Source organism: Halichoeres trimaculatus, unplaced genomic scaffold (assembly GCF_033239565.1).
Source record: "Halichoeres trimaculatus isolate MK-OKI-2021-1 unplaced genomic scaffold, fHalTri1.1 fHalTri1_scaffold_14, whole genome shotgun sequence".
In the NCBI taxonomy this organism is placed as follows: Eukaryota; Metazoa; Chordata; class Actinopteri; order Labriformes; family Labridae; genus Halichoeres; species Halichoeres trimaculatus.
Genome location: NW_027437192.1, coordinates 16,347,092 through 16,372,839, shown reverse-complemented (window position 1 = coordinate 16,372,839; position 25,748 = coordinate 16,347,092). Strand labels below are relative to the sequence as shown.

Below are 25,748 nucleotides of genomic sequence, written 5' to 3'. Positions count from 1 at the left end.
TACTAGTCAATTATACAAATAACCGTCATGTTCAGGGGGGTGTCTGTTGATCCTCAGGACTTGGGTTTCTTTAGGTGGTTAGTAATTAATAACAGATGATAACATCTGTGACCTCTGAAAGTTCACTCACCTGTTGTGAGGACCCTTTGAGTTAATGATTTGATACTTGCAGCTTTTACCTGATGAGCAGTGCGTGTAGCCTGCTCATATCTATCTATCTATCTATCTATCTATCTATCTATCTATCTATCTATCTATCTATCTATCTATCTATCTATCTATCTATCTATCTATCTATTTATTTATATATATATATATATATATATATACACACACACACACACACATATACATATATATATAGATATAGACATATATAGATATAGACATATATAGATATAGACATAGATAGATAGATAGATAGATAGATAGATAGATAGATAGATAGATAGATAGATAGATAGATAGATAGATAGATAGATAGATAGATAGATAATCACTCATCACTGCTTGGAGAAAAGTTGGTCTGTCTCATTCCTTCAAATGAGTATGAGTTATTAGTACCGATTTGAGGACATTTGGTCATAAAGCAAAGAAGTTATCGAAGATTTTTTTTAAAAAATTTTGCCCCAATATAGCAATAGTCTGTTGATGGTCCCTAACATCCGTCTATGTCTGTTATAGGGACCCTATGGAGAGGAAGTTACCGTCTCCCTACAATCCCGCCTGGGTATAAGTGAGAGCTTTACAATGTAAACTTCTGTTAAATATTCAAGCTTCAAACCAATTTCACCTCATTTGTAAACAAACCTTTGTTTTAAAGTAACAGCCATGGTAACACAGACAATAACATGCAAACCAGAGGGACTGCGATTGGTTGATTAATTAGTTTTCCATACAGCTTATCCAGTTCAGAGTTGCATGTGGCTCGAACCTATCTCAGCTGTCTCAGGGTGAGAGGCAGGTTACACCCCGGACTGATTGCCAGTCAACCAGAGAGCTGAGCACTATGGTTATATTGTTTTTAATTAAACACAAGCTCTGGTACATAAAAGTGGCAGATCACAACCACTGTGCAAAGAACTGCAAAGGAGTGTTTTAAACAGACTGAAGTAAGGGCTTATCTTACGTGAGTGTGTGGAAAGTAGGGATTTTTTTGTTAAGCATGTACGGACACACCAGAGGGGAAGTTTAAAACTAAAAAAGTACACCATCTTAAAAGAAATGTAGTGAAGTCAAGGATATTGTATTTTCCTTTAAGCTAAGTGAAATTAAAAAAAAAATCCATCCAGTCAGTTAACATTACACAACGTCACATCATATCTGATCTGTAAATATGCATGTAAATAGTGCCTCCAGTGGACTCTGGACCTTCGGGGTGCATCAATAGACCACATCTATCCCAGTTACACCATTCATTTCTCACAGGGAGGACACCATGATACCACTCGGTGTGATCGTCACTTTTTCTTTAGCATCTGTTGTTTTAACACAGCCTGTAAAAGACTCTTCATATGTTGCTGCCGTGTATGAGCACAACTTAATTGTGAACCCCGAGCCTCGTGTCTCATTGTCCCGAGATGCTGCACTTCAACACATGAAGAAAAACCTGGACATCTATGAGGAGCAGGCTGCACGAGCGGCTCAGCAGGTAAGGTGGGGAGCACTGACTGGAGGGTGAGAAGTATCTGGTTTTTTCTTACAAAATGTGTCAAAGTGAGGAAAATGGGAAACTTTAAATTGAAGGGGCATAATTTTCAGGTGTGTATAATAACCATAAAGTGCTGTAAGCCTAAGGTTAAATAAAGCCATTCCTCCATATACGTATGACAGGGTTCTCTCTCAGTTTGGTTTGTATGAAATGATAAGTGCTCTGCAGAAATTCTGGCACCATTATTTGACAATGTTTTCTCTTTTATTTCCTCTGTCAGGGTGCTCAGATCCTGGTGTTCCCAGAAGATGGTATCCATGGGTTTAACTTCAGCCGTTCATCCATTTCTGGATACCTTGAAACAGTTCCTGACCCCAAGCAAGAGAGCTGGAACCCTTGCACAGAGCGTGAGAAATACAACAACACTGAGGTTCAGAAAACACCTTTAGAAATGTTATAAGCATGTATTCTGACATGACTCTGATATGCCACAAGTCTGCCAACAGTGTTTCATGATAATGATAGATATTTTAATTTGATTTGTTTCTCAGGTTCTGCAGAGGTTGAGCTGTATGGCTCGTCAAAACAACCTCTACATTGTGGCCAATATGGCTGGCCTGCAGCCCTGCCCTCTGTCCACTGATCCCACCTCCTCCTGTCCTTCTGATGGACACTGGCAGTTTAACACCAATGTGGTTTTCAGGTAAAGACCTTCAAATGGAGAAGTCTGGCTGGAGTCCAGCATATTCATCAATTTAAAACAAATTCTAACTCAGAGTGTTTTTCTATCAGGTCAGATGGTCTGCTGGTGGCTCGCTACCACAAAAACAACCTTTTCTATGAGGACTCTTTTGACACTCCACCACAGCCTGAGATTATTACATTTGACACACCTTTTGCTGGGAAGTTTGGACTTCTTATATGCTTTGACATCCTCTTCCAAGAGCCCACAATAACCTTGGTGGAGAAGGTAAAAAACACACTCAAACTGTGTACTCTACTCTGCAGTCCTGACTGTGATCTCCATACAGAAGCCTAATGTTTCCACTTTTTTCAGGGTTTACGTCAGCTGGTCTACCCCACAGCCTGGATCAACACACTCCCCCTACTGGACTCTGTCCAGATTCATCGAGCAGTAAGCTTAGGTGCCAATTTGACCCTGCTTTCAGCTAACCTCCGCCATGATCACCTCGACATGGGGGGAAGTGGTATCTACACCCCTTTTTCAGCCACCTACCACCATGCAAAGAGAGGAGACCCAGAGGAGGGCAGGCTGCTGGTGGCCAGGGTGCCAGTCTTAGATCCAGAGTGGTTGGGTCAGCAGGCCAAAGAGGAGGGTGTGTTGAACTCTGAGTCCTCATCATCTACAGCAGCAGACTCATGTCACAATGAGAGCTGCTCTGATGCATCAACAGCGCCACCATCACCCATTACTTTCACCTCATCCATGATAAGCGACCCCTTTACATTTGCCCTCCTGAATGAGACAGAGGGGAGACTCAACGTGTGTGATGGCACCTTTTGCTGTCACCTGCAGTACCAGAGGTTTCCACAGGGCAGCAGTAAGGAGCTGTATGCTTTAGGTGCATTTGCTGGGCTGCACACAGTGGATGGACGCTTCGCTCTGCAGGTACGAGCAAGAACATTAATGAATATTTCAAAGTGCTTCATGAAACTTATATAACCTTTATCATTATTATTTGTAGGTGTGTGCACTGGTCCGCTGTGCAGGGTTGGACCAAAGCTCCTGTGGACAGATCGTAGAAGAGGCAGAGTCAAAAATGGACTTCCTGCTAGAGGGGAAGTTTGGAACCAGATATGTGTACCCATCAGTTTTGGCTAGCAGGATGGTTCTGGAGGAGCCAGAGCATTTTGAAAAAGCTGCAGATGGAAGATTGACCATGAAACACTCCAACATGACTGGTGGGCTGGTCACCGCCTCTTTGTTTGGACGGATGTATCACCAAGACAATGAATGACTTGCTTTTCAAAATGTTCAAACTTGAGAGGAAGTTGCTGTTTTCTCTTATGCCCAGTCTGCAATAAATCAAAAACAAATATCTTTTTATCATTCATTACTTTATCTTTACAAACATTGCACCAGGTAGTTCATCCTCTGCCTGTAAGTTGCTTGTCCCTAAGAAGGCAATAATAGTTAATTTTCCTAATAGCTCCAACACACACACATTCACCCACGCCATATTTCTTACAGTCACACACACATATACAAAGTGTCATCTATTTTCCCCTTCTCCAGTACAGTACACAGACATTGAGTAGTTACAGCATTGCAGGTTAAAAGTTCCTTGGGCCACCCATTCATCTGTCTCCTGATCGATTACCTGGTAAATGCTTCATACATCCACCTGCTGTCATAATCTGCCCCCATGGATCCCCTCTCCATTCTGTAAAAAAACCGTAGTGTTCAACAATAATTCCCTACCAGGGAATCAAAAAAGAGGTCAAAAACAACAAGGCCACATCATCAATGTGGACGAAGAGATACAGCCATCACCACGGCTCAGAAAAGAATCACAACTTAGAAGAACAGTGTTCAGCATCCTGGTCCCATTACACTGTCCCTCAGTTTTTAAGACAATCCTGCTTTTTTTAAAAATAAAGTCCTCTGAGCTTTTCTCAAGATCCTGTTCTAGTGAAAGTTGAAGAAAAACCTGGGAACGGAATTAAAACCACACCAGAAAAAATCAGCTAAGATCAAGAGCTTATAAAGAAAAACACTGCTTACAGTTTAAAAATACATTACAGTGATACCGTCTGAAAGAGATGAAGAAGTGTGTGTTCTCTTTGCTCTATATTCTAGCATGTAATTCTCCACCCAACTGTTATGCACCTTAAGGAAACAAACACCTGGCTCACAAGTGTTATTTTTAGATTTGAGGAAGCTTTTCTAAAAATAATCCACACTCTGGCTCATTTGTCTCCCTTGTCGCCATCTTAAAGTTCTCATCAGTGATCTATTAAGGCTCCTGAGTAGCTGGCAAACCTGCCAGTGTTATGTCACTGTGTTTAAAAGCAGTCACGTGTCCTCATCAATACGTCTCTGAATCAGAGTCATTCAGTTCATCGTCTACAGAGACAGAGGACAGCGGGCGCTCCGGCCTGCAGTAAGAGGCGTGATCGGGCCTCAAAGGGGGTGGGGTGTCAAAGGCCACACCTTTGGAGACGTGGTTGTTCGTGGGGTGATGATTGATGACTGTCTGAGTGAGAGAAAGTGCAGGTAAAGCTGCTATGGTGACCATAGGGGATGTGGGCATCATGGAGTTAAGGATGAGGGCCAAGCAGTCAGCCACGTCACGGTTTGGGGCACAGGCAAGGGCGGGAGTGTATCCTAGGGAAGAGAAAACACAAGAGAGTAAAAAAATAAAGACAGCTCATACCAGGAGAGGATAATGTTAGCATGGATATAAAGGCTGACCATTTTCATCCACTGCTAACACACTGGCTCCTTTCCCAAGCAGCTCCTGGACCACCACTGTCAGTCCCCTCCTGGCTGCCACATGCAGAGGCCTGCAGGAAAGTCAGAGGGAGATATGAGGTTAAAATATGTCCAAATTAACCAGCTGCAGAACTCTCTGCTCCCCTGAAACAATACGTACGTCTGCAGAGCAGCATTAGTGCAGTTGATGACATTTCTGTCGCTGATCTTCTCCAGAATCAACAAGGCACTCGTCTCATGACCCTGAAAGGAACAGAAAGCAAAAAGTATGGATACACACATTGATTGGACATCTTACTACCTTTAGAAACTATTTCCTGTCTCAGCCAGTGGTTGTTACCTTGCTGCAGGCCAGATGTAACGATGTGTCCCTTTGTGCATCCTGTAGAGTCAAGTCAGCTTTAGCGCTGCTTACCAACACCTCTGGAACACAAACATAGAGCTGGTTACATGCCTGCATTGACACACAGGAGCAAGTTGACCTGTGTGTCACTGAACGGGTGAACTGACCCACAGTATTAGTTTGTCCATTCAGAGCTGCCATCATCAGAGGTGTCCTGCGCATGTGTGTGTCCGCAACATTTGCCAGAGCTCCATGGCTCAGCAGCAGAGAAACACACTCCACGTGGTCGGAGAAAGCTGCAGCGTGAAGTGGGGTCCTGTGGAAGCACAACCAGAAACTTGAAGCACAAACATGACCCAAAACAACTTCGAGATCATATGATGACTTTAGTGACTGATAACATCTTACCTGCCCTTTGAGTCAGTGGTGTTCACGATAGCTGATCCCAGTGAGTCGATTAACATCTCAGCTACTCCCTCGTTATCATTCATACTGGAAGACACACAAATACTGTTTTAACACCCAAACCAGTGTCTGCCTGAGGGAAAAACTGTCATGGGTACAAACATTCTCTTACACAGCACAGTGCAGAGGACTGAAAGAGTTTCCCTTAATCTTCTTAAACACCTCCTGGTCGAGTAGCACCTCCACACAAGCATCGTATCCTGGAGGAGAGACAGACAGACGTAAACGCTGCTTTGCTGGCACCTCATACAGAAGATACATGTGTCAGGCTGCGTGTCTCTGTACCATTGTAGCAGGCCCAGTGCAAGGGTGTGTAGCCCTGGTTGTCAGTGAAGTGTGTGTAGGTGTGTGAGGTGTTTGTGGTCTGCAGAAGAGCTCCCAAGGCACCAACACGACCGCAAGCTGATGCCAGGTGAAGAGGCGAGCGACCTCTGATGTCTCTGACGCACACACTGGCCCCCCGCTGTAGAAGGGCCTCCACACACTCCTCCTGACCAGTCACAGCCTGTGTGAGAAGAAATTCATCATTTAGGTTTCACTTAAATATCAATGTCACAGGCATCACAAGCTAAAAGTTTGAGTGTGCACTTTTGGACTAAATCCCCCAAAAATATAACTCTCAAATCACAACTTTAATGTGTTTGTGTGTGTGTCTCACCCCTCGATGTAGTGCTGTCCTCCCCCAGCGGTCCTGATCCTCCACACTGGCTCCTTGGCTAAGAAGGGAGTACACACACTCTGTGTGTCCATTCAGCACAGCTAGCATTAAAGGAGTCCTGTACACAACATAGAAATACAACGTGTTTCATCTCATTTACTCCTTAAACTAAAGAAAAGTACAAAGCATTCAGACTAAGACATGCTGCCTGTGCCAACACACTCACTGTCCGTTGCTGTCTTGTGCATTCACATTGATGTGTTGGTTGTTGTTGCTCACGAGCAGGCGCAGGCACTCTGGGTGGCCATTCATAGCTAAAAAGACAAAAAAAAGTACACAAAAGCATGACTCATTCTCTTAAAGCAACCTTTATAATGTGGAGAAGCAGTAGATTTGCTTGTCAATGTGTGATATAATGACGTTTTATGTGTTGTACCTGCAGCATGTAAGGCTGTCTTTTTGTTTGTGTAGTCCCGCGTCATGGGCGAGGCGCCGTGGTGAAGCAGCAGGGTGACACACTCCTGATGCCCCCTGGAGCAGGCCAGGCTGAGTGGGGTCCGGCCCTCTGGACTGCAAACATCTACCTCCAGCAGAGACGACAAGAGAACCTCCAAAGCCCCACAGTGTCCGTGGTGAGCCTGAAGCGACAGAGCATGCGGCGGGAGACACCATGTGTTCATGTTTACCATCACTAAACATGGAGGTGTGAGGCACAAACAGCCAAATGTAGACAAACTGATGAACTTACAGCAAGGTGGAGAGGACTGACGGGGGCTTGGCTCTCTGCGTCATTCAGCATGTCTGCTCCTGACGTCTCCATCAACTGAAACCCAGGCGTGAATATAAAGCTTGTTGAACAGACCTTAGATCAAGACACTAAGGTTGATTATGTGCTAAATGCACGTTGGCTTGCTTATTGTTATACGTCCCCCAAAGAGCAAAGAAAACTTCATGTAGGAATCATCTGGCTAACAGATGACTCGACCACCCTTTCATCCATCTGTCCAGCAGAGGGAGCTACATAAACAGTCGTGTGAGGGCTCATTGTGTAACAGCGGATGACAGTAATATTTTTCTTACCACATCAAGAGGAGTCTCACTTGCCATCTGAAAGAAAAACAAAGACTACAGTCAGTGTGTTTACTTTTCTCTACAGCCCTGAAAACTATCAGCATGAGTAAGTTCTTGGATCTAATTTGTAAAATGTTTTTGATTTCCAGATAACATTTCACAAAAGCAATATATTTCTCTGGAGCTGTACACACCAGTTCCAGGCAGAGTGTGCGTCCGTAGGCTGAGGCGTAGTGAACAGCACTGTAACCCTGTTTGTCTCTCACTCCTGGATCAGCATCATTCCTCAGCAGGTACTCCACACACCTGAGAAAGGACAATAAAACATTAACAAAATCTTCATTGGACACTCCTGTTGAGCACTTTAACACTTCCAAACTTACTTTCCATCGGTGTCTGCTGCAGCAGCGTAGTGCAGGGAGCTGCAGCCCCTCTGGTCCCGCTCATTAACACTGGCCCCTGAGCCCACCAAGGCAAACACACACTGGTAGTTGCAGTTGGCTGATGCATAGTGTAGTGGAGTCCTGGGGGGGTCAAAAAAGTTGATTTGCCTCAATGAGACACAGTGCTCTTTTCTACCTAAACATCCTCAAATGTGGTTTTTAAGTCTACCTTTATTTCAATCCTTGTTTTGTTTCTATTTACAACCTCATGCTTATCTTACCTCCCAAAATTGTCTTTCCTGCTAAAGTCTGCTCCAATGTTTAGAAGCAGGTTCAGACACTCCAAGTTCCTAGATGAAGAGATGGCTTTAACAATGATTTTTTGTTATGTCAATCAAGAACAGGGATAATATTTCAGGGCATATGAGCTTCCTATTTGTCAGAGCCAAACGAAAAATGTACTGAAAAGAAAGATGAAACAAAGAAAAAAAAGGGTGTTTTCTGTTTATTAAGGAAGAAGAAAAAGTATAAAAGGGCAGAAAGATAAAACAACAGTAAGCAGAAATGATGACTCACCCTCCAGCTGCAGCAGCATGTAGACAGGTCCTTCCAAAGTCGTCAGGGGTGTCTATGTCAAACCCTGCGCAAACATGCATTCAGCATCAATTAGGATGTCAACTGGGGGATCTCGATGCAAGAACGGCATCAGCGTGAGTGTACCTGAGGACAGCAGCTTCCTGCAGCAATCTGAGAAGCCGCTGAGAGCTGCCAGGTGTAGAGGGAACATCCCGTGAATGCCTCTCCTGAAAAGAGCCAAGGCAGAAAGGGCAAGTCACCACAGGACGCAGAGGGGGAGGTGTGAGGGATTTGGGTACATGTTTGATGAAAGAAAACAAAAAATAATGAGTGAAAGAATCTTTGATTCAGAGCTTTTTGTCAGGACTTTTGAAAGTGAAGCACAGATTGTATTGACAGCTGGGTAAATGTCGATTGTTACTAACTTGGTGGTGTTGGCTCCATGTTTAATGAGTGCTGTGATGATGAGCTCATGGCCGTAGCGGGCTGCGATGTGGAGGGCTGTGTTTCTGCTCTTGTCCTCACAATCAATCTCAGCTCCTTCACATAACAAGACTTATTATAATTTATAAATGCTTAATAATTCAAATTATTCAGGAAACAGCACATTTACACAATGTCTACCAGTAGGTGCAAAGAGACAGCATACTGTCCGAGCTCTGACCATTTTGAATGAGTGCCTGAGAGCAGGAGAACCTTCCATGGGTAGCTGCCATGTGGAGGGGGGTTTTACCATCCTTACTCTAAACAGATGGAGAGAGAAGAAAAAGAGTTTGATTTTAAAGCTCCAATTTCAGTTAAGCAGCGATTGCAGAGACACACAAGAGAGTGTGTGTGGGTAACTGGATTGAATCTGAGTCTATACTGAAATTTCAGAAAGCTTGAAATGAACAAGAGCTAACTTAGACCACTTTGTGGACCACAAAAACACCCACACACAGATTCCCAGAGCAGATTGCAGCCTCAGGGAGCCACCCCCTCCTCTGTTATCTTCCATATGTCCCTACATCTTGGGGCTGTTGGGGCTTAATATCAGTTTCCATCACTGCTACCCATATACAATGGTAAAATTTCAGACATGTGCATCTCTGCAATTTATGCCAACATGTTGCCAAAAAGCTGTTTCTAAGCAACTTCAAAAAAGGAGCTGTAGATACGTACGCACCCGCATGTTGATGAGAGCTCCATGGGCTAGAAGAAGCTCCTGGCACAGCGCCCCCTGGCGCGAGGAGGAGGCAAAGTGGAGAGCAGAGAACCCCCTCTCGTTTACCTTAAACGAGATGCGAAGCGAAAAAAATTTAAATCTGATGATTACTGCACATATTAGCTTGTACTGAGAAACACAAACACACCTGGTTAACATGGGCCCCTGCATCGATGAGCTCACTGACCACCACGTCCTGCCCATTGTAACAGGCTAAATGGAGTGGGGTGTTGCCGTAGGCGTTCACTTCGTTGACCTGGACAAGAAGAGAAGAAATACACATCACTGTGTATTCAGGGCAAGGTTATAATAGTTAACTAAAACGAAATTCAAAACGAAAACTAAAATTTAAAATACATTGCAGTTAACTAAAACTAATAAGAACTAAAAAAAGAAAACAAAAACGATAAGTAAACTAAAACTGTATCTTGTGTTCACAAAACTAACTGAAACTAACTAAAATTATACAGAAAATGCCCTTAGTTTTAGTTTCTAACAATATTAACAGCCTTTAGAATTTAAATCAATCCGACACATTTTCCCAACCAATGTTACGACAGTTTTAGGCAGTTGTTAGTGCCGTATGGCACCATCACAGCGACGTACTGGGTCGTGCTTGTTAACTGCACTAACTGTCTCTGCGCTGTGCTGCGACGAAACGTAGTGGAGCAATGAATCAGAGCATCTGTAATAGTTTAATTGCATGTGAGTCTGACTTTAACTGTATTTAAAGTCTTCCTTTCTTGTTACAGAGTCCAAGTTTCTAAATATTTAAGCTCATAATATATTGTTTTATATAGTTTTTGTTTTGATATAATTTTTGTTATTTTAGGTTAACATTGTTTTTGTAAAATTTATTTTTATATTTTTTTATATTAATTTTATTTTATTTTTTTGTTTTAAAGGCAGCTGCAGCCAGGTCAGAATCAGCATTAACTGAGCAGTGAGCACTATGTTGGGCTGGAAAATAAACAGTATTACAAAATATTTACTCTGACCTTTTTGAATCCTGCATCTGGCAAATCAAGTATGAAAAAACTAAAACTAAACTATAACTGAAACTAAGCCTTGTTGCAAAAATCAAAACTAAATAAAAACTAGAATGCCTGCTCTAAAACTAATTAAAACTAAACTGTAATGGAAAAAAAAATCAAAACTAACTAAAACTAAACTATAATGACAAATCCAAAACTATTATAACCTTGATTCAGGGACACGCTAGCCACTCCTACACTGAAACATCTCTTTACTTCATAAGACTCACATGTCATTCAAATCTCACTGTGCTTTTGTATACTTCTATTAAAGTCAGACACTCATATAAACATGGTGCATGTGTGTGCGTGCGGTCATGATTACATGGACTCCCAGGCTAAGCAGGTAGTGCACTGTGCTGCTCATCCCACTGGAGGCAGCTGCGTGGAGCGGTGTGTAGGCTTTCTTGTCTTTACAGTCGACCTCTGCTCCGCTGGCTACCAATAACTTCACCACCTCCAGGTGACCTGATACAGAGGAAGAAGAGAAGGAGAGAGGATTTAGCTGTTAAAGACTGTAGGGAAAGAAAAACATTACATCAAGTCTGTGACAAAGTGTGTGCACAAGACGTGCACATAGTAACATTCTCACCCATGTAGGCTCCCCAGTGGATGGCTCTCCTGTCTTTCTTGTCAAATGCATTAATATTAGCTCCTCTGGACAGCAGCAGCTTCACCATCTATCACAAAGAAAGAGATAAACCTTAGGCTAACATGTCTTTTGTTTTGTGTGTGTGTGTGTGTGTGTGTGTGTGTGTGTGTGTGTGTGTGTGTGTGTGTGTGTGTGTGTGTGTGTGTGTGTGTGTGTGTGTGTGTGTGTGTGTGTGCGTGCGTCTAAGGACACCAACCTCTACATGTCCACTGAAGGCAGCGTGGTGCAGGGCAGTCCGTCCCGCCCTGTCGGACACATTGACGTTGCTAAGCAGCGGAACCAAAGCCTCCGCGCAGCGCACCGCCTTGTTGCTAGCTGCAACGTGAAGCGGCGTCTGCCAGTTTTTGTCCCGAGCGTTAACATCTGCGCTGTGCTTCAGCAGCACTGCCACTGCATCCTGTGAGGAGGGAGAAAGGGAGAGACAGGGAGTGGGTCAGGGTGTGCAGACTAGTAGTTTATTTTCATATGCAGCCACAGTGTTCCCACAAAGAAGACGCCAGCGTGTGCAGGTGGCTTTGTGGGGGTGGTATAAAATTCTTTGCTATTCTTAGGGGGCTTTCATGCCGACAATAGCACCGAGAGGGAGAAACTACGCAACAGAGCTGTGTTAATGTGGGAATGTTGCCCAGGGCTGTGTAGAATAAATAAGAGATTTCGCAGGCTTATCAAACACCAACACACTGCGCATTGCTCACTGCATTTTACCCCTTTAAGGCCACACTATACAAACATCATCCCAGGAGCAGTCATCATATCTTTTGCATGCTGCTATGGCAGCCACAGGACAGCTTATCTGGTTGGTGTGCTGCTGCAATAACTTGTATTCTCACTGAAATGTAAGATGTCTGTATTTTTTGTTGCAGTGCTATTGTCGGAGGAGGGAATCCCATTCTGAATGAGTCTGTCTTTTTCCTCTAAGGTTTAAAAAAAATCGATTAACCTCCTGTAATTGTGACATTTGTTTCACTGCTTGCAGAGGACAGCTCAGTCAGCTTATTGGAGTGAGTTGACACAGTAAACACGAGCACGCTTGTTTGTGTAATGTGTTACCTCACTACAAGAGGCGACAGCCCGGTGAAGAGGAGTCAACCACTTGTTGTCTTTGGCATTAACTCTGGCTCCTTGGATGGGAGAAAGAGAGAGACAGGGAGTGATCACACGAATCCAGTGTGTCAACAAGCACGCACACACACACACAAAAGAAACATGGTGGAAAAGTGTACACAACTAACTGCTGAATGCACTATAAGGGTCCAGGATAACTGTTTAAAGGGAATTGGATGAAGAATAAAAAGGGGAAATGAGACTTTAAAGTGAGTTTATAAATGACGTATAGTGTTGTGAGGCCAAAGTGGCTGGAAGAAATTAACTCACATGTTGCTCTTTGGAACAGCCAGAGGGTTAAAATAGCCCCGAAAGCCGCACCTGTTGCTTGCTCCTCACGTTATTGAGAAACAGTTAACACACTACACTTCTAACACCACGGTGTTGGCTGTACTTCATGACGTGCTCAGCAGAGCTCAGCTTCACAGAAAGTGGAGCTGATTTAGATGCTATCAGATGATTGATAATCACCAATCAGAGTGATAGGATGACAGTCACAGAGCAGTGAGCAGACAAAGGAATGGAAACTGCCGAGTGAAGATGGAGCAACATGGGGAAGAATTTTTATTTGTTTTGTGCAGGGTGAGGGTGGGGAATAGTGTGTGGGAAAAAGGCTCGAACCTAGACCATCTACCCAAGGGTGAACCCTCCTGGGTGCGACCCAGACTGATAAGCCATCTGAGTCTCAATGGGGAGAATTTTCGATTTTTGTGTCCATGACTTTATAGGTTTATGCTATTTATTGATACTTATTTTAATAATGTATATTTCTTTTTGATTTTCACACTTTGATCCTTTTTCTGATTTGTTTTGTGGAAACTGAGTGGTTCTAAATAGTTGTGTTTCTTATTTTTGATTTGTTGTGTGGACCCCAGGAAGACTAGCAAAAGTTTTGAAGAGGGTGGCAGGGTTGAAAGGGAATAAGAATGATGTGAAAAATGTGGAATGAAACTTTTTGCACTTCAAAAAAAAATCTTCAAGGATCATTCTTGAGAAACGAGACCAAAAACATGTGTTATTTTGCAGTTTGGGCGGTTTATATTTCAAATTTAAGGAAGTTTAATAAATGATTAACAGGTTGAACAGTTTACTAGGTAAAAAATTAAGAAAGAGAATGACAGGACAAAAAAAATCCTTAATGAAACATTTGTCCCCAGTTTTTCTGCAGTACTACTTAAAGCAAAAGATTTGCTTGAAAATACATTTAAAGTAGAATAAGACTTAAGTAGACACAGTTAAACCTGAAAATGAATGAATTAACATTGACAAATTAAAGAAGAGTCAATATGGCTACTGTGATGAAAAACAGGGGGAGATCAATGCACACAGGGATCACTGCTGGCAGCCTTTTTGGATGGATGACTGCGCTTTTAAGAAGAATTGATACGAGGGGGGGCACAGACTTGAGAAGGAGATTAAATCAAACGAAGGACTGAGAGGTTGCAGCTGTAATGTTTACCTGAGAGGATGAGCAGTTCAATGATCTCAGCATCTCCAAGGTAGGCTGCAGCGTGCAGAGGCGTCCGCTTCTCGTTGTCCTGAAAAGAAAATCCAGAGACACAGCAGAAGAAATGTAAGTATGTGTTTCCTTTAGAGACAAACCATGAAGGGTGACATGCTTACTACAAATCTATAGACCTCACACTGCTGCAGACCACAGGCAACATGAGACCAGAGCCACAAGAAGAACAATATTCATCACTTGTATTATTCACTGTGCTCTACCACTTCAACACACACTCTTCTCTGTCAGTGCAGCAGAGAGCAATCAACAGAGTGCGGCTATAAACAAAGGTCATGTGACTGCAATATGCCTGGGCCAATGTTGCTGACTCCAGAGGACTCAGTGTGATGATCCCAGCAGTATAGACCCAACACAGAGAGAGAAACAAAGAGTGTGTGTGTGTGTGTGTGTAAACTGAGGATAATGCTTCAGTAACAAGAGACGTAGGAGGAAAAAAAGAGAAAGATCAGGTGAAGGTAATGTCCTAAAAACAGAAAGGGGTAATGTCATGAGCAGTTTATGTGTCTTATCCTTGCTGACAGCTGTGTATGATTGAGAAGCTGCCAGAAGGCACTCTAAGTCAGTCAGTCAATCGATAGCTACACGGATCAATGTAGCTTGGCGGCCAACTGCTGCTTTCCTTGATGTTTTTCATCCATCATGGTTTCTGTGAGAAGCTACAGTTTCAAACCCCTGATACACAAAGGTACAGCCACTACCAAAACATAGACACCGAAAAAAAAACAGCTGAAAGAGTATGAGTTACCTGAATGTTGACGTCCTCTTTCTTGAATATGAGCGAGCGGACTTCATCTGGTTCTAGGTTGAAGATGGCTCTCAAAAGTGACGGCTAAAGAAAAGGAGACAGAGAGAATGCAGATGTAAAGGAGCAGCACACTGGATTTGCAAGGTGGTAATTTTCTATGCTGACAACCGTGTTATCAGTCAGAGTTATGAGTGGTACAGTAGAGAGAGAGAGAGAGACGCCATAATCCTGACCTGGGACGGAGCTATAAGTCACGGACGGCTGTATATCACCTGTTTGTTTATGACAGCAGCAACTGCAGCAAATATCACGGAAACACATACACGCAGGCTCAAACGTAGATGTTTGAAGAACATGTGATGTTTCAGTCAGATGTAGAAGGTATGTGGGGAGTGAGGAAAAAATGACACGGTCAATCATAAATATTGAAGCATTTGAGCTATTTATGGCCACCTGTTAGAGCATGTTACACAAAGAATGCATATTTTTAAAAAGACACAACACTTCTTTCAAAAGACACAGGAAATAAACAGGAGTTTATAAATACTCTACACAGACCTACCCTGGTTTTAAACAGTAGCTCTAAATGTAGTTTCACTGACTTTCACGGCATGAGAGCGTGTTGTAAACAATGAACCAGAGTCCATTGAGATGAAAAGGTTAGGGGAAGTTTCACTATTTTGAGCTCACAATTCAACCCTGGATTAAGAATTAATTTTGTTTTTTATCGTTGTGGTTTGTATTTGTATGATTTAAATGTTATCTAAAGCTCTCTTGACAGGTTTTTGCATAGCTGATGTTTGGCACCCCGCAGCTGAAACTGAACAACCATGCATTGCTATTTACCGTGACGATGTCTGTGCTTTGCTAAATGTTGCATGGATGATAGTGTGTTCTCTTTACTTAACTTTTCCCAGCTTAAACAGGGTATATGCTGATATACTGAGGTTAAATTCAATACCTTTTCAAGACGTATTTAAAAACCTTTTAAATAGTCAACTTTGAGCTGTTGTTGGCAACCAATCTTTGACAGTTGTAGTTTGCATTTTAACATAAATTAGGTAAGGAGGAATAAAGCTTGAAAGAATAAATGAAACTAAAAGCAGGTTAATTGAAATTTCCATTACCACAACAAGTGACAGCAGTTATTCAAGGCCAACTTGCAGAAAAAAAAGCAAGAATTTTATTTCATCATTGTCAAAATTTAAGACATGTGCTTGAGATTTTTATAGTTGCTTTCTATCAGTGTTACATAAGGACGGCTACTTAACTACTGTACAAACTGAGTTTCTTGTCACATTAGCCTATGGATATGTTGGGCTACATATAGCCCACACCTCACAAAATTACAACTTTGCTTGCTGTCATGTTTTAAACAATAGCGCTGCGTAACTGTATTGATAAATACCTTATCTCATCGCGTTGTATCCAGCAAAAAGGTGATTTGAACAAATAAAATTTGTTCCAAAACAACTGAGATCAAGGGAAGCTTTCTCTAAATTATAAGAATCCAAAATCCCAGGTCATCAAAAGTCCAAGAAATTTTCTCAGGAGGCTTGAGAAACTCTTGTGAAAAGAGTGAAATGTTTGGAGACGCTAAAGCTTTTTCTAGATCCTCATGCTGGTCTGTGATGAATGTGAAGAGCAGAATGATCATCCAATCACCAGGTGTGGTTATTTTTGAAGGTTCAGACCCTGAAAACATTTTTGAACCAGATAGACTATTTCTGTGGTGGATATATGGAATTGTCTGTCTGGTCAGGTTAGTTTGTAACATTCGCAAAGAGGAAAATAAATATTCATGGATATGTTTGGAGTCAAAGCTTGAATACAAATAAAATTTAATACCACATAACATTATGATTAAGACTTTTTAATACTTTTTAAGGGCCTTAATTCTCCCACAACTGATTTATCAACTTTTAATACTTTTTAAGATCCTGTGGACACCCTGTTAAAGTTATTCCATTCAGCTGCACATGAGTACTATGCTGTGGATCTGCTCCACACTCTGTTTTCCCTCTCTGATTTCGTCCCAACTAAAAATAAGTGGGGTGGTCTGGCATGCTGGCTTCATCTCGTACATAGAACACTGATGATCACCAAACTATGACAGAGGTTAGAGAAGGTAGACGGCGATTAAGAGGACAGACTCTGTCGTCGGAGCTAGCTCATCTTCTCTGGTTTTTCCCTAGTGTCAGTGTTCAATTCAAAGAGGAGCTTTCAAAGGATGAAACAACTTATTACCATCTTTCAATGGGAGGCTTGGCCTTTGTGCAGCTGGCTAGGAGACTACAAAGGCCCAGGCTTTACTGTTAATCTATACAAACCAGCAGTCATCTCTTATGGCAGGGTTAGATCATCCTGGTTCTATATTTAGCGCTCTGTAGCTCTGAAAGTGTTGGCAGTACATTGTATGTGAATGTAATAGCAGCACGTAGTGACCATACCTCAAGTTTTCCTCACTCAGACATGGCATGTCCAATGAGCCGGTGGGTAAAAGCTCAGGTCATGCTGTCAGTGCCACATCAAATGACCGACATAAACCCTGAATGCAGCAAAACCTTGGATCAGTCATCACAACACAAGGACCAATCTCACCTTGTCCTCCTGAGCAGCAGCAGCAGCAGCAGCCCTTCGTGAGGCATGATGGGATCTGCGGTCTGGGGATGATTTGGGCCGAGGAGGTGGGGGTGAAGAAGAGGGCTCATCCTCCTCCACCTCCTCCAGCACCACGATACACACACGACTTGCCCGCTCCGACCGCATCAGGAACGAACACTCGTACACCAACACAATCACTTACACATCCTCTCACTCGCACACACACACATGAATACACTGTGTTCCCTCTTTCATACGAGCGCAATCCGGGAACACGAGGGGGTCAGCAATAAATCCCATCAACAGAGCAGGTTCCTTGTAAACAAATGCAGCTCATCTTCATGTAAAATCCAAAGTGAAATCCGGCTCCGTCCTCTATCTGTCAGTGTTGCTTTGCAGCATGTCTCCTCCTCTCCTCTCCTCTCCTTAACCCACACTCACTCTCTTTCGGTGAGCAGCAGCAGCAGCGGCAGAGACAGCAGGGAATTCCTCTGCGTAATGGTGGCAGTAAGCGGCATGCGGCAGAATGAGCTTGGGCTGCCTAGCAGCACACAGGAAGCAACATATCCTCACTGCTCTGCTGCAGCCGGGAGCACACACACACACACACACACACACAAACAGATACGTCACATGCAGACACACACAGAGTCCCTGTGATTAGAGTAGACGGGGGGCCGATGCAGCCTGTGTATGTGTGGGCATGCGTCGCTCTTCTCAGGCAGACTGCTGAAGCCAGCTCTTTCAAACAGACGGACAGAGAGAGAGTGGAGGGAAAGGGGAGGGGAGAAGGGATGGAGTGGGAGGGGGGAGAGTAAATGTAGGCAGGTACCTGCTGTAGAGCACTGTGAGGAAGAGAAAGCTGGAGATGAATGGAGCAGAGAATAAAGGGGGCTGGGTCGAGGAATGAGTGTGTACTGCTTTAGAAAGTTAATAACAGAGAAGATGAACTGACAGACAGCCAGGACACAATCCAGATGACTAATGTTTCTAGTTCACTGTTTGTTCACTGCAGATCCACAAGTGAGTGGGTTTAAGTGTTAAAGTGGAGATGGAGCGATGCTTGGTGCTGCGTCACATTTGATTCTTCATTAGAAGCTTTTATTTCAGCAGAGTTGGCAGGTTTGTTTTCAGAGCTTCAGCTAGTTGGATTTAATGATTTTTACCTCTGCCAAAGAGGTTATGTTTTAGGGAGAGTTTGTCTGTCTGTGAACAACATAACTCAAAAAGTAACAAACAGATCTTGATGAAATTTTTAGGAAATGTTCAAAATGGGATAAGAAAAGAGTGATTACATTTTGGTGGCAATCGGGATCACCGTCTGGATCCAGGACTTTTTGAAAGGATTCTTTATCATTGTGAGATAGGGCCAGTTTCACCATATGTGTATAACTCCACCATAACAGGTCGGATTGCTTTGCAAAAAAAAAAAAATAATAAGACAAGGTCACAATAAATTCTGACAGATGTAAAAGAACGATCCAGATCCTGCCAATATTCTGGATACTAAGATCCGGGATATGAAATATGTACTGGGTCATCATAATTTTTGGCATTGCCAGGTAACAAATTATTGTACAAACCTGCAACTAACACCAAATTGTAGCAGACAGTCTGCTGAAAGGGAGTATAACATTAAAGTAAGACTTAAGTGTTGCGTCACAATCACAATATCCTTGGCAGAGGTCTACGCACTCTGAGTGCTTCTCTATTTTCTTTCTGGGTTATGTTGGAGTTTTTCAGCAGAGTAGAAAACTCAACCTGTGGGCACTACAATGCTGTGTTGTTTTGAAATTCTGCCATATAAAATCTGAGCGGTAGCCATCTTCATAAACTTGGTGCCAAAATAGAAGCAGCTTCCCCGGTACAATGTGAAAGAGTAAAGAGAGAAGAAAATGGATTCCAGATCAGTGATTGTGTGTGTTTGTGTGTGTGTGTTTGTGTGTGTGTGTGTGTGTGTGTGTGTGTGTGTGTGTGTGTGTGTGTGTGTGTGTGTGTGTGTGTGTGTGTGTGTGTGTGTGTGTGTGTATAGCAATATCCTCTTTGGTGTATCCGTGGCATAGCTTCAAAAGTCCCGATCTCCTCATTATGAAACTGGAACAAACTGGCTCCTGCCAGAGAATGTGAGGGTAGCTAACAAGACCACTCTGTACGTGCATGTCTGAGTGTGTGAGTGTCTGCCTCCTTCATATTCAACACAGATCCTAAAAAGAGCAATCTTGCCAAGCCACACAACCCCATTAACTCAGAGGGAGGGACGGAGCCAGGGAGGGCAAACGAGGAATCGAGAGATTTGGTTGGATGGAGCCTCTCTGTTGGCCTAAATTTAAATAATTGCCTTACCATTTATAAACTTACTATGAAACAGCCTTACGCAGTTTTTCGGCTCAGATGGGCTGACATATGAGACATTCACTACTCAAATACAGAAAGGTATTAGGGAAAGAAAACAAAGAAACACACAATCAGTGTTTTCCACTAGCACTGGGGAGGCTCTCAGGAGCATCGCCCAAAGATGTTTACAGTGAAGATTTGGTGCTATTTCCCAAACAGACTTGAGTGTTTCTGGTAAGTGCAGACACAGATTCATCTTTATTAAGCTGTAACCAGCACTCATTGGCATACACAAACAATGCAAGCATGTCAGACAGACAATAAAGATTAAATACAAGAATAGACAGGCAGCTAACAGCAACAGCTCAGGTGAAAAAAAAGTTCTCAAAAGCGCAAATTACGCTGAGCAAATAAAAGCTTCATATCATCTCATGAGGTATACTTCATGGGAAAAAGACATGACTGCATGTGTAAGTGAAAGTGTGCAGCTTGCACTGACCTCTGCTTTGACCCTGCCACAGGATGCACTGTGTGTAATGTAATCCCAGTCCATAAAACACAAAGGCCAGCATGTGTGAGAGAGAGTGAGTGTGTCGGTGTGTAGGAGTGTGCTGGGACTCTCAGTCGCACAGTGAGCAGCAATAAAGAGGCTGACATCTAGAGAATCCAAAGCTTTTAGGGATCAAAAGATCCAACAAGCTCTGCTATCCTTTTCTCTCTCTGTGCTGCTGAGGTGGTGGTTGGTAATCCTGTTCATTATTTCTTACATCTTACTTACATGTTGATCCTTGCCACACAACCTTTTCTACCCAGCTTTCTGGATGAACATAATCATAAAAAAAAACTAAATGGTCTTGCTGTAGATTTCAGAACATTCCTGCTATGTATAATCAAAGAAATGGTAAACTGTAAACATTGCTTGGAAGTTGTCATGCTGACAAAGCATTCCTTGTCTATTTATGAAATTGACCAATTCCAAAATGCCCTTTATCCTCTCAGACATTTTTTAACTGCGTTATCAAAATACACTAGAAGAAAGATTTGGATAGACACACAAAGTATTTGCATCCCATTTACACCTAGCCCATAGCACATACGCCATGCATTCCCACAGCTGTAGCAGCAGTCAGCAGTCAAATGCACTTTGACAAACTGTTCTGAATGCTGATGCCATGGTTAGCCAATAGCCAGTAAGAAGGAGAGAACAGTCAATAAAAACCTGATTGTGAAAAAGAAAGCACTCCTGCTGATGGGAAAATTTTTGACTGAGGAAGGACTGATTAATAACACAGGTACTGAGAAAATTCTTAACAGCATTTCTAAGATATAAGGACAGTACGGAAGAGCTGGCATCGTAAAATAAAATACACCCTTAAATAAAACTAACAGCCCGACCAATCAATCGATCGGGCCGATTAATTGATTGGGCCGATTAATTGATCAGGCCGATTAATCGATCGATTATGCCTGTCAACTATTAATCAACATCGGCCAATATGTAGCAAATAACAAAAAATTTTGCTCCGGGGAGATTCTGTCACTCCTGCTCCTGTGTGTCTGTGTGTTGGGCTGCACACTGCCCGAGTGCCTGCCCCCTCTGTCCACCATTTTGTAATGTAAGACTATAGAATGGCGTTTTAACGTTGTGCTTTTTTGGGAGATAAACAAAGATAAATGGTACTGTTATTTCACAAGTCCACCATTATCTAATGTAAGACTATAATACAGCGTTTTAACGTTGTGTAAGTTGCTCATTGTGTGTTTATATTTTGACTTTTTTTTTCTTCTTACTGTGTTTAAAGTTTGACTTACTTATTTAAGGTGTTTACAGTTTGACTTCTTTATTTATTATTGTGTTAACAGCTTGTTCTTATTTTTCATTGGTTAACACTACAGTTCTTATGTTTACAGTTTTATAATCAAAGTTCCTTGTTTTAATTTAATAGTTTTCTGTCTCTGTCTTGAATCATATGGGTATTATAATAATTTGTGTTCATATACAGTATGTATCCTGTGTATATTAATGAATTTATTATATATATCAGCCGATATATCGGATATAGGTCTATTTATCAGATATTGGCCGATATGTTTGATATCGGCTTTTTTTGCCCCCAGTATCGGTATATCCGTCGGGCTCTACAATAAACAAAGACTGTGACAAGACATTTGCACTTTAAAGTTAATATCCCTGGATGAGGATGCTGTGTTATTTTTTTTCAATCACAAAATATTTAAGTATGTTTAAAACGGTTGTCTATGTGTGCAGTACATATCATTTTACAAATTTTTTTTTCCAACTGGTTTTAACAATGACCTGCTGTTAGACCCTTGGTCAGGAGCCTCCACTGACTACAACTGCTTTTTCCTTCTTTAGACCCCTTTTGTTCTGTCCACTACAGACCATGCAGCACAATTTTTACCACGTCAGAGTCATTTGCATCATTTTCTTTGTCTATTTTTCCTGCTTTAAAGACATCATAATGCAATGGATGATAAGCACGTGTCTTGCAACAGCAGAAACACAGTGTTATGTACTGGAGTGTATAAGCTCTTTGACTGATGTACTGTAAACATTGTGGGAGTTTTAAAAAGCCACAGGCAAGTCAGCAAAAATAAAATTGTGCTTTGACCTTTTGTTTTCAATAAGCATGTTCTCTCAAATGTCTTTGTCATTCCCCTCTCTAGCCATATTCCGGGTAGGATGCTTCACCATGCTCCAAAGCTACAGGATGCCCTCTAGAGGACAAACAGAAGCTAAAGCCAAAAGTGATACTCGCTCCTGTCTCCGGTCCAGTCCTTGGCTCTGTGACTGAGACTATTTCTGTCTCTTTGTCCAGTTCTCTGTCAGCAAGCCCCACTGAGAACAATGAAGAATAGAGAGGGGGATCTAATCACATACACTCTTCCCGTTTGTTGAGTGCCTGCTGACTGCCCGGAAGAGCAGTCAGACCAGGACAGGCCACAGAGCAGCACACTCACGAACCCACTTTGAGTGAAGTTCAGGGTTCAACTGAAATCATTTGTATGGCAGCACAATATCTTGTGATGCCCATTTAGGCCAGATCTGAGGCATCAAAGGATTTCAAAGCGGTTAGCCACCAAGAACTAAATCAGTAAACCAAGTCTTAAAGCCCAGCGTAGTTTTATAGTTCCATTTTTGTGGGACTATAATTCACAAAGCAATTACATCAGTTTTACAATTAAAAAGGAGCGGAAATGTTTCAAAAAGCTTTGCTCGAGTTATAGGTGTGCTTCTTGAGAATACAAGTGACTTTAATTTAAAAAAGGTGAAATTTTCTGATGACTGACCTAACTTTAAACTGAATGCCTTCAATAAACAAATCCACTCTCCCCAAGCAACCACATCCACAACAAACTGACCTGACTTCATGTAATATGAAAACATCACTGGCACTGGGGCAAATTGAGGAATTTGGTAGGTGTGCATGCAAAGTGACTTTTTTGAAAGCCAATAACTTAATTTCCAACAACAAGACCCGTATTACTGTCCCAAGCCCCCAGCAGGGCTCATAACAACAGATTAAAGGTTTCTAATTCAAGACCACAGCTGGAAACTTCAGAGCCAGCACCACCTGCTATTTCAGTCTGACAGCCCTTTTTATTTCCAGCAACAGGTGACTGCCCACAGCTACCCCTGAGAAAATGTGCAAGGGGCTAAGCTGGACAGCTGACAAAGCATAACGCTCTCTGGGTGGCATATCTGTTATTGAATGTAAGCCATTCATGGTAACACACGTTCCCCAGGTTCATAATCTTAACATTCTTATTGTGTATGAGCTCTGGTTAGCAGGGTTTGGGAGCTAGCCGCCCTGTTAACAGAGAAGCTATCCAGCTGTGTTCCTACGTCCATCACCACCAGGAAAAACACAACAACTGTTGAAAACACCGAAGAAGATGGACAAATACCCGCCATGTGATAGTTAACTTGCCATGAAACGGCTCGTTTAACTAAACTACAACTGAGGTGACGTCACGACGGTTATCTGTTGACTGGTTACCGCTAGCTAGTTAGCTAAACTGTCAGATGTCAGTTGACTTAACGGTCAGAACAACAGCATCGTTAACTTCACGAATTGAACCACTACAATTAAAAGTTTCATTTTCCTCCCAGCTTCGAGCCATCGTATACTAAGTCAGCCGTTTGATGTGATGAAAGTTAAGCTAACGAGCGGTTAGTTTGACACGGCGTTGATTAACGTTACATTGAGACACTCACGCAAACTAGCTTTAACACATCTTTCAACAGCGATACCGATGAGTTCACTTGAAGTGTTCGTGTTACAAATGAGAGAGAAAACGTTACCTGGTCTTGTATCCTCAACACAGCCATGTTCCCCGTGTTAAACCAGCGGAGATGAGTTATTCACCCGGGAGTTGCTGTGAAGAAGCCGGGAGAAACAGAATGAGGATGGACTAATCCGGAGTGGAGTCAAACGATGCAGCGTCCCCCCTCTTCCTTCCTGCTAGGGACGGAGTCATCAACACATCATGGGTCAGGGATGAACGATCAACATACTGCAAACAGAATAATCTGTGAAGACAGCTCATTCAACACGGGGAATCCATTTAACCGCATTAAACCCCTAAGCCTTACGCTTTCATTGACATTTACCTAACTATCTAGTCTGTATGGCTCTCAGTGCTGGACTAAAAGTGCCCCTATCAGTACTTACGGCATTAGCCAACCTGTTATTGAACAGTCATACGAGGTATTCGCGTGAAACCGAAAGGGAAGTCTCTTGAATGTGGGCTCGAAGTGCACACACAACTTTTTTCCTCATACGCAATAATAGACAATCCGAAAGATACGTGATTTATCTTCTGGAGCCCAAAACCAATGAGAATTAAAAAAAATCTGATATGAGCTGTTTGCAAAAAAAATAAATAAAGAAATATGGGATATATATTTTTGAATTAAGAAGAGCAGTAAGTAAAAGTAAAAGCCACATTCTAAGAGAGTGGCACATCTCTGTTTTAAGATACATTGTTAGAGATTGACACATAAATCTGAGAATAAAAAGAAAAGCTTAAAATTTTAAATTACAATAGTTTGAGTTGAAGAAACAAACAGGTGCCTTCTAAAACTGATTAAGTATTATTCAAGTTGTCTTGCTTTATTGTGATATGGCAATGTACGCAATTACAAATCATTCTCAGACATGAACTTTATCCAGGTTTCATTAAATTTAGAAGTATTCTTATCCCACCCTTTTATTGATGCTATACCTATGGGGCTGATGTAAAATGTAGAGTGGATCTCCAGACTTTGTTCTCTACCATGACAGTTACCTTTTTGAATCTGCTTGGCCTTGATCTGCAGTTGCTCCAAGCTATGCAACTCAGTATGACTCACTGTTGTTGAAGGAAAACATTTCGGTGTTTTCATCACAAGTTCATACACGCAGGGACAGTAAAACTCTTCATGCCATGCTCTCTTAAGAGACCTCATCTGTGAACACCTGTATATATCTGTATGTTTATATATATATATATATATATATATATATATATATATATATATATATATATATATATATATATATATATATATATATATATATATATATATATATATACATATGATTTTGCAATAGCAGTAAAGCCTGCAGGTCACCAGGTTCAGGTTCAGGTTCAGCCCCTCAAAACCCTCTTGACTCCAGTTTTAGGACTCATACAGGCTTCCGCATTGAAGAGCTAAGGGGCAGACCAGTTCATAAAGAGTTAAAACCTCTACAAATGTGACACTCTATTAACAGTGGATGGTTTAGGAGATATACATGGTGCTTAATATTTCTAACCAAAGAAAATTGGGGTATTATGCGTAAACTGACAATCAGACCTTCCAAACTTGTACCATGTTGTTTAAATATGTGCCAATCAAGGTTAAGTTTCTAAGGTTAAAAGAGACCCCAAACAAC

At 42.1% G+C, this 25,748-nt stretch overlaps 2 protein-coding genes across 4 annotated transcripts; one reads left to right on the top strand and one right to left on the bottom strand.

Moving 5' to 3' along the window:
* Positions 1 to 665: 665 nt before the first annotated feature.
* On the top strand, positions 666 to 3,652 carry LOC141802692 (biotinidase-like). The gene is made up of 6 exons (XM_074686300.1): positions 666 to 1,651; positions 1,932 to 2,081; positions 2,203 to 2,354; positions 2,444 to 2,621; positions 2,709 to 3,281; positions 3,358 to 3,652. Exons 1-6 carry the CDS (start codon positions 1,439 to 1,441, stop codon positions 3,628 to 3,630), a joined length of 1,539 nt encoding a protein of 512 aa, XP_074542401.1. The 5' UTR covers positions 666 to 1,438; the 3' UTR covers positions 3,631 to 3,652.
* LOC141802691 (serine/threonine-protein phosphatase 6 regulatory ankyrin repeat subunit A-like) lies at positions 3,636 to 24,302 on the bottom strand. Of its 3 annotated transcripts, none has more exons than XM_074686298.1 (29): positions 24,134 to 24,302; positions 14,869 to 14,952; positions 14,058 to 14,136; positions 12,545 to 12,615; positions 11,691 to 11,891; positions 11,435 to 11,522; positions 11,168 to 11,310; positions 9,957 to 10,064; positions 9,770 to 9,874; positions 9,269 to 9,347; positions 9,030 to 9,144; positions 8,749 to 8,831; positions 8,605 to 8,668; positions 8,310 to 8,378; positions 8,029 to 8,169; positions 7,840 to 7,951; positions 7,655 to 7,681; positions 7,323 to 7,397; positions 7,011 to 7,212; positions 6,801 to 6,888; positions 6,575 to 6,692; positions 6,202 to 6,421; positions 6,029 to 6,116; positions 5,860 to 5,943; positions 5,619 to 5,767; positions 5,449 to 5,531; positions 5,269 to 5,351; positions 5,088 to 5,179; positions 3,636 to 5,000 (listed from the first exon to the last, which is right to left on the bottom strand). In XM_074686298.1, the coding sequence occupies exons 1-29, from the start codon at positions 24,158 to 24,160 to the stop codon at positions 4,702 to 4,704; spliced, it is 3,177 nt and encodes a 1,058-aa protein (XP_074542399.1). In that variant the 5' UTR covers positions 24,161 to 24,302; the 3' UTR covers positions 3,636 to 4,701. The 3 variants fall into 3 exon arrangements, 2 of the variants coding, with proteins under 2 accessions (XP_074542399.1, XP_074542398.1); XM_074686297.1 differs by lacking the exon at positions 24,134 to 24,302 and adding an exon at positions 17,470 to 18,213; XR_012599527.1 differs by lacking the exons at positions 3,636 to 5,000; positions 5,088 to 5,179; positions 24,134 to 24,302 and adding an exon at positions 17,470 to 18,216 and having other exon boundaries at positions 5,623 to 5,767.
* Between the last annotated feature and the right edge of the window lie 1,446 nt (positions 24,303 to 25,748).

Excerpts from the sequence above, each read along its gene's own strand:
- LOC141802691 (XM_074686297.1), bottom strand. The coding sequence starts at position 17,637 with ATGCGGTCGGAGCGGGCAAGTCGTGTGTGTATCGTGGTGCTGGAGGAG. Across the intron at positions 7,398-7,654 it reads GTGAGACTCCTCTTGATGTG|TTGATGGAGACGTCAGGAGC; the intron begins GTAAGAAAAATA and ends CCTGGGTTTCAG. Across the intron at positions 6,117-6,201 it reads GCACTGGGCCTGCTACAATG|GATACGATGCTTGTGTGGAG; the intron begins GTACAGAGACAC and ends TCTCTCCTCCAG.
- LOC141802692 (XM_074686300.1), top strand. The coding sequence starts at position 1,439 with ATGATACCACTCGGTGTGATCGTCACTTTTTCTTTAGCATCTGTTGTT. Across the intron at positions 2,082-2,202 it reads AGAAATACAACAACACTGAG|GTTCTGCAGAGGTTGAGCTG; the intron begins GTTCAGAAAACA and ends TTTGTTTCTCAG. Across the intron at positions 2,355-2,443 it reads AACACCAATGTGGTTTTCAG|GTCAGATGGTCTGCTGGTGG; the intron begins GTAAAGACCTTC and ends TTTTTCTATCAG.